General features: G+C 40.6%; 1 protein-coding gene across 1 annotated transcript in view; it reads right to left on the bottom strand.

Annotated features, from left to right (window-relative positions):
* Window positions 1-620: 620 nt before the first annotated feature.
* The window catches only part of siah2l (seven in absentia homolog 2 (Drosophila)-like), a 20,404-nt gene continuing 8,564 nt past the window's right edge, over window positions 621-12,460 (bottom strand). The window contains exons 2-3 of the mRNA XM_059351473.1: window positions 5,980-6,159; window positions 621-5,085 (exon numbers count right to left, since the gene is read on the bottom strand). Coding sequence (XP_059207456.1) covers window positions 4,714-5,085; window positions 5,980-6,159 — 552 coding nt within the window. The 3' untranslated portion in view covers window positions 621-4,713. The remainder of the gene's footprint in view (window positions 5,086-5,979; window positions 6,160-12,460) is intronic.

Genomic DNA, 12,460 nt, shown 5'->3' with positions numbered 1-12,460 from the left:
TCTTAAAAGTTATAGCATGAGTTGGTTATAGGATGCCTCACACGGGGTACAATTAATGTGGAGATTTGATCTTTTTGGGCCCGCAAGTGAAATTGTGAGGACCTGAGTACTTTTGTAGGGATTATTTTGATGCAGATTTGAACAATGTATCAAGATGACGTTTATTTTATTTAGATAAACATTCTGGCATTTGTTTGTTCTGTAAGTTATGTGATAACAAACATTTAGTGTAAACTGAAAATACTTATATATTTAAATTCATATTGTGCTGCCGGTGTCACCGTTTCTTCTCTCGCCATTTTTAAATCTCCCGGTAGACCGTTGTGTGCAAGGCATTATGGGTATTCGGGACACGGAGGATACACACATGCATCCTTGGAATTTGGGCAAAAGAAGGACTTTTGGATACAGCTCCTGGACCAAGACAAGAGAAAACAGACTACTGGATCACATGGAGGGAAGGGAGCACCAGGTGAACACAATCAGTAATTAGGGGAGACAATCAGACAGATGAGACACGGGGAAGGGCAACTGACCTGAAACGAGAGGAGAGTTACCATTTCAAAATAAAACAGGAAACAAGACCAGAACACAAAATAAAACACCACCTCACCACGGTGTGACATATCCGACCTGATAAATGTTTAATGATGTGAAAACTGTAAAGATCAGAACGAGACAGAGAATCAAACTGCACCCATTTATTATAGAAACATCACAGAACACTGAGGACAAAGAAAATCTGATCAAAACAACCGAAGGATGTAAAACTGTGACGGCTTCACTGGATTTGAGCTTTTTATCGTCCTGCTGCCGTGACAAATTAACCATGTTCATTAGTGAGAAAAACATCAATATTATTAAAGCCAATTAATGCTTTCAGACACTTTATTTGGGGAATAATTTCATAGATGTTTCCCGGATAGAACCGTAAAATTAATAGCAGCTTACAGAGAAAGAAAAGCTCAATTTAAATGAAATTTATATGTTGAATTTAGTTAAACACTATCTCAATTTTACTTATTTTAATAATTTACCTGAAAACACGTAGGAAATCACTTGAAAATCATCCTGGAATTACAAATATAAAGATATGGTAACTAAAACATGTTTCAGGTTTATGTTCTTAATTTTTTTAATTTGTTTTTTGGAAATCTTTATTTTTTATATACTGTATATATAAGTAAATAAAAATAAGCTGAGATCCAAACTGCCAAATGTTTCAGCTATGAAGGACAGATGCTGCGAAAATAAAAAAAACTAATAAATAATAAATGACTAATAAGTTTTTCTGTTTTACTTTCCTTTTAATTTCTTTACCTTGCCTGCATTATATTAATTTCTCTATTTATTTATTCACTTTAATTCAGTATTTAATTAATTAATTAATTTCTGTATTTTTATTTTGGCAGCGTTTGTCCTGTTGTAGTTTTTAGCCTCAGCTAACTGTTAGCGGCTCATGTAGAAGAACGTAAAGCTGTGATTTGATGTTTGTTGGTGAAATGCACCCTGGGAGTTGTAGTTTTTATGTCAACTGGCTTCTTGTGGACAATAAGAAGCAGATATTTTCTGATGATTTTAGAGTTTCACGTCCAATAAAAAGGACAAAGGGAAACATAGTTTTTTAGTTTCCTTTGTGTCGTACAGATGTTGAGGTTCGACAGTTCAGCAGCAGAATTATCAACAAAACATCACAAACATTAGAAAAGTACTTTTTAAAATATCTTTAAAGCCCAACACAAACACTCTGTGAGCACGAGGAATAAATGCAGCAGTCTCGGTGTTGTTTTTTTTTAGAAAATATACGTCATTATAACTTAATTTACAATATCTTCAAACATTTCGTAGAAAGTCGGCGGGTTGTAAAGTGGAAGTGATTATCAGAGAGAGAGCGCCGGTTCCTCTGTGGTCATTATTCAGCAGCCATGATGATGAGGATACTAATATTAGTATTAATATTAATAATGTGCTGCAGAACAGAATATTTAGATGAGATAATTTTCATTAGCGGCTCAGAGGGAGGAGGGGGAGGGGCCGAGGGGGTCTTTGATGACATCATTCCGTTCCAAACAGCCCATACGCTAAAACTGTGGGCGAGGTTGTTTACAATGTCTGAAGCCGTGTTATAAACAGTGAGACATGAGTTAGCATGTTAGCGCCCTGGGGTCAGTTGGAAGCCGGTGCTAGCAAACCTGTTTGCTTTCCCACAGATATCGTTTTCCACTGGAGGCGGTGCCCGGCCAGAAAAACTGCTTCCAGAGCGGCACCAACTCTTTGCTGGTCTTGAACTGCGAACCGTATACGTCAGGAGCTGGGGGCGGAGCTATCTGATCAACAAGACCAACCCGACCCGTTGAGAGAGACCAACTAAAACGTGTTTCATTCATTTATTTGATTTGTTTAACTGTAATGTGATTGATGCGGGCTAGCGAGCTAACGATATGGAGCTAGCGCTAGCGGGCTAACGTTTGCTTACAACAAAGTCCAACATTAACATCTTACGTTCAGTGTCCAACATTGGCATCCAAATATGATACGAACAACTAATCTGAGCCGCTCTGGACGACGATTCAGTTCCTATTAACACTAAACGTAAGAAGTTAATGTTGGACTTTGTTGTAAGCTAGCATTAGCTCGATATCGTTAGCCCGCTAGCGCTAGCTAGCTAACGTTACCCTGCTAGTGCTAGCTCGCTAAAGTTAGCCCACTAGCCCGCATCAATCACATTGCAGATAAACAAATCAAATGAATGAATCACACATGTTTTGGTTGGTCTCTCTCAACGGGCCGAGTTGGTCAGATAGCCCCGCCCCCAGCTGCTGACGTAGCGGTTCACGGTTGAAGACCAACAAAGAGTTGGTGCCACTGTTGAACCCGTTTTCCTGACTGAGAGCCAGTTCTTTGGCAGTTGAAAACCAAAGAATCGGGTCGGGATTGGGACAGAGTTTAATTTAAGAGCTGATATCTAGACATTTAACATGGTTTTCTTGATAATGATTATTATGAATGAAACCATGTTAAATGTCTAGAGCTATGTATGAGCTATTTTTGTTATCATTATATTTGTCCAAACAAATGTTCCTTTAGTTGTACCATGCACTTAAATGAACAAGAAATTGAAGAAAACAATGGTGGTCTTCTAATTTTTCCATGACTGTATATTTCATGGTGACCACATCATCATGTGTGACAGGACCACGGAGGAAGCGGCGCTGAGGTCTGAGAGGTTCAGGTACAGACGTGTCTGTGCTCAGAGGTATCTGTGACGTCGCTCTTCCTGCTCAGCTGCCATTAAACTTTACACACTTTTCTAAATATCGTGTCACATCGTTAGAAACGTTTCTGTCCCATCTTCAGGTGGTGGACTCCCTCGGACAGAGCTGGAACAGGAAGTAGATAGAGGGGGTTGGCGGTAGAAAAGTAAGGCGCTGGCGGCTGAACGGACTGCAGGAAGAGAGGCTTCTATTGGAGATAAAGAAGGTCTGAGGATTAACGTGGATCATTCACTGCCAGCAGCTTGTTTTCTAAAAGTCTTTGGAGCTTTTATTGTTTGAAGTTTATATTTCCTGTCACAGCTCTGAAACTCGTGTCGGCGAGTTCAGCTCGCGATGAATAATAATGACTTAAACATAAAAAAGTGTGTGTGCACTTCCTGTTCTATTTTTAGACCAGCTGAAGGAGAACAGACACAACTGCAGCTCAGCTGATATCAGTGTTTGAGTCTTGGAAAGTGTGATATATCCGATTCGTTCCCAACAGGATGTTCACAGTACGAAGGCCGCTACACATCGGAGTTGTGACGAATAAACGACACAAACTAGTGAAATACTCGCCTGCAAATATTTCGCATCTAAACTATTCTGACTGACAGTGATGTGGATTTGTGACATTTCATTGGTTGTAGATCCTACTTTTGATTTCCATTCATTGTAAATGATTTTTAATTTAGAACTGAAGTCATGACCCGTCTACGGTATACGGTGAAATATATTTGTTCTGCACGATGGGATCAGTTTATTCACGCTGCAAAAAAGCTCAATTATCAAACATATAGTTTACGTAATATTTACAATGTGTGTGAAACAACAGTTGGAACAAAAATATATTGAGTTAATCACATCACAAACTCCTCCCCCCGATGTGTAAAGGCCTCTAAACGAGCTGTCAGCGCCCTCTGGTGGACAAAAATGACCTTTAATCAGACTTCTAAGCTCCAGTTTGTTTTAATAGATCAGCTGATATGTATTGTTGTAAATAAAAAACCGCCACAGTCCTTTACGTGGACTCAGTACTGGTTCCGGTCCAGTCCGGGTCCGGTCCTCCGGTACAGACGGCTGATAACTGCAGAGCTTTAACCAGCAAAGACGAGAATATTGTGAACACGTGTGACGACCCTGACGAGGCTGCTGGGTAAGTATTTCCTTGAACGAGAGGAAACTGAGGAGCGCTCGCTCTGCGGCGTCCAGCGTGTCCGACTTCTTCTCCGTCGAGTTTGGAGGCCTGATGCCCGATAAAGGGACGACCCGTTCTGTCCAGTCGTTCGTCACAAACACAGACGTTACACAGGGCTGGCGCCGCTCGCCTCCCGGCGCTGCTGCCATTCAAACGGCTTCAAATGTTTTTGCTCATCAACGCGGCAGGACGTCCCCGTAGCAACGGAACGAGAAGCTGAACTCCTGAACGGATCCTGCTGCGCTGCAGCCTCGGTCGCTCTCAGCACATGGAGATGGTGACGTTGATCCCCAGGTTGCCGTTGTCGGCGAACAGATGTGCGATGGAGGTGTCGAACACCAGGCAGTCACTGTTCATGATGGCAGCCGCCACCCCATCGTGGATGGAGCGCGGCGTGGCCTCCCAGGTGAGCCGGCGCCGGTTGCCGTTGAGCTCCAGGCGGTAGGCGAAGTTCTCCGCCTGCTTGCGGGTGCCAATGAGCAGAACGACGGCGAAGAACTGCTGGTGGCCTTCGTACTTCTCCTGCTTCTCCAGCACCAGCATGAAGTGGTGACTGAAACACGACTGCATCATCACCCAGTCCACGGCGCCCGGCAGGTTGATGTCCGTCGCCAGGAAGACGATGTCCTCGCCCTGCGGGAGAGACGGACATCACGTCGGTTAAATCCCCGTCTATTAGGGATGGGCATTTGGAAGAAAACTGCCAACTCAAACATCTATAAAGTTAACGATTATTTAATCGATTATTATGTATAATAACATGCATACATGGGCAAAATAAAAGATATGTAGATACAGTACTATGCAAAAGCCTGTTTTGATAAGCGATTTTATTTTGAAGGGATGAAAAGAGACTTCCCGTTGAACGTAAAATTAACTCACGTGAGATTAAACTGTAAAGAGAACGTCAAGGAGTTCATTGTTTTCTGTTTTAGCCCCCTTAGAGGCATGAGGTTAGTTTAACAGTAATCTTCATATTGAAGTATTTTTTGTGTTTAAATAAGTTTTGGATCAAATTAAACCTAGTAATTCATGCTAGCAATATTTGATACAGTACGCTAGTTTTGTTCAAATTAATACTCTTGTATATCGATCATTGAGTAATTAGTAATTCCTACCGTCTATTTATTCTTCGTGTTAATAAGAGCAACAAAAACTTGCTCACCATCGACATCAGAATAAAACCTTTGAACTCTGCGGTCCCACAAAACATTTTCTATATGATGGCGTAAAGGACAGCGAGTTGGGCGGGTCGATACCCGATCCGTACCGAAAACCCATTTTGTTCTACTTTCTGTTTGAAGCGATTTACAGCGGTCTCTGAGGTTTTAATAAAATAATAAGAATACATATAGTTTTTAACATTGGATTTTCTTCAACCACTTCAACCTAAAAACAAATACTTGGAAATGAAATATCATATGTTATGATCCCATTTTGTTTTATTCTAAATCAAATATCACAATACTTCATGTTGCACCTGAACGCATCATAACGCAGTGTGTGTGTGTGTGTGTGTGTGCTGACCTGCAGCGTGGTGATGGACTTGTGCGCGTGCATCAGGTGCGGCATGACGGCCTCCAGAGAGCCGTGCCACTTGCAGGTGGCGCCGGGACACGGACACGTGTACGGCCGGAACTCACAGACCTCCTCGTGGTCGGGCTTCTCGCTGTGGTGCAGAGACAGCAGGCAGCCGGCCGACGAGTACTGCAGGACACAAAGGACACAAGAGATAATCAGCTGCATGGAGAGCATCTGCAGTGAAAGTACATCAGTCGTATATTCTGCCGATTCAGATTTCAGAACTGCAGTTTCCTCCTGAAACTCGGAGACCCTGAAGGCGTTCTCCTGTTTGATCCGGGGGGCGGAGCCTGTTGGAGCAGCTGATATATGAGGGATGGGAACAGCGGCGAGGGAGGCGGCGCCGCCATTACTGATGCTGTTTGATCATCGAGTCCATCCATAAACATGAGACTCTCTGCTGGAGCGCCGTCTGTAGAAGAGACGCTGCCTGCTGATTGGTCGGTTTCTCTCTGCAGCAGTGATGTGAGGAAAACTCTCACATCATCACTACATTCATGTCGGATAATCTTTTGTTCTGCAGTGTGAGAACTTTCATCAGAACACACACACAAAAACAGTTTGTATACATTTCGTTGCAAATTTTTTCAGACACAAATTCTGCATTTTGGTGCTTTTAACATCCGTCTCCTAGTTTGGTGTAAAAAAAACACAACATTCTTGTACTTTACTTGAGTATTTCCATTTTATGTAACTTTATGCGTCTTTGTACTCCACTACATTTAGCTGACAGCTTCAGTTACTTTAAAGATTTAACATAAAAACATGATAACTTTTGATACTAGAAGTTAATTTCTGGTCCTGATACTTTTGGACTTTTACTGCAGAACATTTTGAATGCAGTACTTTTGAAATGAGACGTTCAACCGTCCAAAACACAAAGATATTCAGTTTAATGAGATATATAAATAAAGGTGGTGGTTGACTATTTAAATTAATTGTTTCAATTGAACACCAGATATCCATTTAAACACGTTTAATATTATAAGAGAACAGCTCGTGTCATGGCTCCAGTTTAATCGATCAATAATCAGAATAATGATCAGAGAGGAGTGTCTGTGTGTGTGTGTGTGTGTGTGTGCTCTGCAGGCGTTCAGTGTGTCTCATTAAATATTAATAATCTGCAGGTCAGAAAGCAGCAGCAGCTTCCTGGAGAACAGCAGCCGCCAACGAGTTCATTCAGAACAGCGGATCATCCTTTCCTTTGTTTTAATAAAAATGACTTGAAAATGTCTAAAATGAAATAGTGAGATATATACAAAAGGTTCACAGCAGCCTTTTTATGGATTAAAGAGAAAATGCAACATTCAGAGAAACTAAAGATAAAATAAACCAATAAAAATTCTTTGGTCGCACTTCTCTCTTTTGTTCTGTAAAAATCTTGTTTTTTCTAATACTTTTCTCTTTTTTTGTTATTGTTGTGATGTATTTTTATGGTTTTTACATGTTACATTCACGTTTCCTGCTGTCAGGACTAGAGAAGGTTGTCCAAGTTGTGTGACCATATGACTAAATTCAGCACAACAAGTCGTATTGACAAATGTCAGTTCAGCCGGTTGAAATAAAATCACACCGGTTTAACTTCGTACACTGGACCAAACCAACAAAAAACGACCCAATTTTCCTGGAAAGGAACTGAAACAACAGAATGCTTTCTGATTCAGCGAGGAGTCGAGATGGTCTGGAATTATCTAAGGTCGAATGGAAAAAACCCCGATTTGAACAATTCTAATTTCCCAGAAACTTAATCTCGAACTTCAGCATCATATCAACATGTTGGACTCCATCGTCTCTACAAACCCTGACTGAGTGAAAGAAAAATGACAAATAAAATACAGTCACACTACAAGAAAAACAAGAGTTGGATGACAGGATTAAACAGAGCAATCACAAGATCCACAAGAAGTTATTTCTCTGTCTTTTAAAATTGACTAGAATTCCCCCAGAGTTAAAAGATGTGTCAATTTCAAGTCATTCTGCAGATCGTTCCAGGTAGACGGGGCAGAACATTTCAAAGCCTTTTTGTCCAGTTCAGTTCTGACTCTCGGGAGTCCTGATAAGGCAGGCCATACTGGCTTTTTAGGTTTCTACACATGTGTAAATACAAATATGTAGGCAGAAGTACAAGAATAGATTTATAAATAAATGTCAACCAGTGAGAGTCTACGAACATACAAAGATGGACAATGTGTGACAGCATATAAGGAACAATGATGTAACAATAGCTGCAAACACAAAGCACAGTGGTATACAGGATCCAGTTTCTTTAAAAACTGATCAGGAGCATTGAGCACATGATTTACTTCTAAAAAAAGAAGCCCAATTTCAATTTCCTCTTTCAGTCCACCATAAGACAAAAAAATAAAACTCTTTATATGAGATTCTTATATCGGATCCAAACCACGACTCTGATCAGACTCAACAACCACAGAGCCAAACAACCCACAGCACGTTAACAAAACTGACGAGCCACCTATCATCATCAAATGGGGCTCGCAAATTTAAGTCGAGTCCTTTCGCACCACGCTACTGCACAGTAGAGACAAAAGTGTGTTTCCACACAGTACTTTTTGTAAAGCGTGTTTTGGCTCCGTTCCCATCAGGCGGTAATCTCCGTCTCTGTGCATGGAGGCAAACCAGGAAGTGTCTTAAGCCTGCAATCCACCGAAAATTCCAGTAGGGGGCGCTAAGTTTGGCTGCAAAACAAATCTGCCCATTCATTTCAGTGCAAAATTTGAAAACTTCTCACTTGATTTATGACCTCAGAAAATTTTTCAGGACAACACTATGGTCTCAATCGCTAGTAAAAAATCTTCTTCAAGACAATTTGATGTCAATAGTTCTAATAATGGCCCCATTTAGAAGAAAATAGAAGATTACTAAATAGGTCTGCGAAGCTGACAACAGACCGATGCAGCAAGTCCAAATAGTCGAGACATCAACATTGTCTTCTCTTCTTTGGTTTCTTGCTCTCGATTCTCTCATCTCAGTCTGAGACTTTTATTTCGTTTAGAAATGGCGATGTTATATCGTAGTTGTGTGGAGTTCTACTCACGTCATATCACGCTTCAACTATATCCATTCAGCATTGACTAGTTAGTAGCAGCTCAGAGAAGTACCGACCCGAGGCAGGTACTGTCTGAGCCGCTAACCGGTGAAGTTGGGCCGATCGTGGACGGACCCTCTTTCCCAAGCCACACCCATAGCGGAAACATGCCTAAAGGTTAATTTATTTAAACCAGTGGGTCACTGGATTTTCACTTTCTATCACAGGATTGGGATGGGGCAGGAATAATAAAACTATAGATCTGTTTTAAATATGAAGACATACAGACTCCAACGCTCCAGAAGAGACTTCCATCAGCTGGACCACATTAGAAAAAAGGTACAGTGAACTCTGGTTATTCTGTTTTTTAGGGAACATTTTCAATGAAAAATTGAGTGAAAATTCACCCGTCCTTCACGCCTCGACAGCTTAACTGAAGAATTTATCGGACCACTAATGTTTCTCCAAAAAGCTGCGAGGGGATTGTTTCGTTTCAAATATTAGAAGATGAGTGACTGTGTCAATGAAACACAGGATTAAGTTGAAAATAAAGATTTTTTCAGTATATAGGTGCATCTCAATACATTAGAATATGATGAAAAGTCCATTTCAGTAGTTCAAGTCAAACAGCCCCAACAAGTATTGAGTCATATAGATGACATACTTTTCAGAGGCCAACATTTACATATTAAACATACTTTTTAAAATTCAAATTTGTAATTTGTAATATTCAAATATGAGACACTGAATTTTAGGTGTTCATTAAATGTAAGCCATAATCATTATAATTAGAAGAAATCAATCAATCTTGAAAAATCAAGACAAGAAATGTTTCATTCTGTATGTAATGGATCTATATAATATGTTATTTCACCTTTTTGAATTGAATTACTGACATAAATAAAATTTTCGATTATATTCTAATTTATTGAGATGCACCTGTTTATTCAAATCCCTAATGTTAAAACGGTTAAAAATGAATGAAACTGTAAAATCACGCTTGGTGTTTTCTGAGTCACGGCCTTTTCTTTTGAGCTGCTATTTTAAACAGCAGTTAAACCACAGAAGAAGAAGCTCCAGCAGGTTGGACTTAAAGCGTCTCCGTGTCTTCCGGGACTCACCTGGCTGCCCGGCAGCGGTTTGGTGCGGCCGACAGGTCGGCTGGCTCCGCCCCTGACCTCTGACCCCTGCTGCTGCTGCTGGTGATGTTGTCCGGTGTTCGCGGTTAGCGCTGCGGCACTGGTTGAAGCGACCCCGTGGTGGCGGTGCCAGCCCAGCAGGCAGCGCCACTGAGCCAGCTCCCTGAGGAGAGGCAGGCAGGAGGCCGGGCACAGCATGGGACACACACACACTGCAGACACACACACACACACACACAAACACACAACTTAGACAGGAGACGCCAACCGGGAACCAGCGAGAACATTTTGTACCGGTTACACGACAACTCAACTGTTAGTGAGTCACTTTAAAATGGAAACTTACAACCTTGGACCACGACTACCTGCTGATGATCTACTACTTTATGTTCCTGCTTATATTTCAGTATAGGGCTGGGCGATATGGACCAAAAGTCATATCCTGATATATTTAGTCTGAATATCCATATACGATATATATCCTGATATTTTTATCGCTAAGTGAGAGCAAATGTTCAGTCAAAGTCAAATGTAGTTTTATTGAAACCATTTATTGAAGTGAACATAAATACTGTATAACAACAGGAGAACCTTTTTTTAAACTATAGCTCCATAAAGTGGACATTTAAATAAAAAATATCTTCAATAAAAATAGCCTATGAAATAAAACAGGCCAATCTTTTTCTGAAATAAATATATTTATATGAGAAAAGAATAACAAACATTACAAAAGAACTATATATGACAAACCCTAGTAAGGGCAGCATTTATATATAAAGAAAGGAAAAAAAATTATAAACTATATCGATACATGTCATATGGTCTAATTCCATATCACATTTTAAAATATATTGGTATATCTTTTATATCGATATACCGCCCATCCCTATCTATCCCAGAGGGCTTTTATTTTGAAACAAAGAATGGATAATTTTTTAGGCAAACAATGTTTTGTGATCCCCGTGGCGTCCGACACTCCTGTAGTTATTTTGTGATTGTGACCTCATTACAGCACGCAGCATCATTTTATTGAGGAGAAGCTGAAGTTTTACTTTACATTTTACATTTGCTTTGTCCAATATTAGATGAACAAGATTTCTTGCTACAAACAGCTGATTTTTATTTTAGTTTTTCACTGAATTCAAACGGAACCTCGGGAAGACTCCGGGTCTGAGCAGGGAGGCAAACCAGAAAGTGCCTTAAGCTGCATTCTACTGAAAATTGTAGTAGGGGCTCTGATGGCGGCTGCAAAAACATTTTGTTCCATTCATTTCAATATAAAATGAGAAAACTTGTCACTTGATTTATGACCTCAGAAATGTTTTTCAGGACAACACTATGGTCTCAATCACTAGTAAAACATCTTCTTCAAGACAATCTGATGTCAATAGTTCTAATAATGGCCCCATTTAGAAGAAAATAGAAGATAAAGAATCGTATGATTTGGGGCGGGGCTACCTTTGATTGACAGGTCACTAACAAGGCGAGCCGTCGCCAGGAGAGAAGCAGAGCAATGCGTATCCACGGCAACGTGTCACTAAAGTTATATATAACGTTATATAGATATAAAAAAGGTTTGGTCTCATAACTTTGACCCTTTCACTGTATTTTCACTTAATGACAGTTTATTTGAACGTTTTGTTCAGTAAATGTCTTGTTCAGTGTTTGGTTGGACTAACAGACACTCCAAGGAGTCGCTGCTCAGTTTTCTGAGGTCAGTAACCAACATTTTGTTTTGGTTTTTATGGTCTGCTCCCTGTATTGGAAACAAGATGGCGACGAGTGTAACGCTGAACTCGATGCTTCCAACGGGCCACAAACCGAGACGCCACGGTCACTACGTCCATTATTTATACAGTCTGTGGTTTTAAAGCACATGGATTGGATTAGCGGTTTAGATGTTAATAAACATTTTACAATGAGAGTTATTTCTTAGCTGTGGACAGACGTTTCGGTCTTTGACGGTTAAATATTTGTTGGTTTCGAGGCTCCGACGTTAAAGGTAAATCTCTCTCTGTCTGGATCATTTTTGTCCCTGTTTGCTCTCCGTACAGACGGAGGGAGGACAGCAGCAGCCGGCCAGCAGCTGTTCAGACACACTGAGCTATATGATCTCCACGTGGCTCTGCACAGATTAAAATCCACAGCAGGAAAAACACATCGGGTCAAATGTTTCGTCTCCGTCGGCACGTGGAAAAATAAATCTACCTCAAACTGTCTGAAAAACACCAGAACCAGAAGC

Source organism: Centropristis striata, chromosome 15 (genome assembly GCF_030273125.1).
Source record: "Centropristis striata isolate RG_2023a ecotype Rhode Island chromosome 15, C.striata_1.0, whole genome shotgun sequence".
NCBI classification, from domain to species: Eukaryota; Metazoa; Chordata; class Actinopteri; order Perciformes; family Serranidae; genus Centropristis; species Centropristis striata.
The sequence above is the reverse complement of the archived record's forward strand: the minus strand, read 5'-3'. Positions and strand labels throughout refer to the sequence as shown.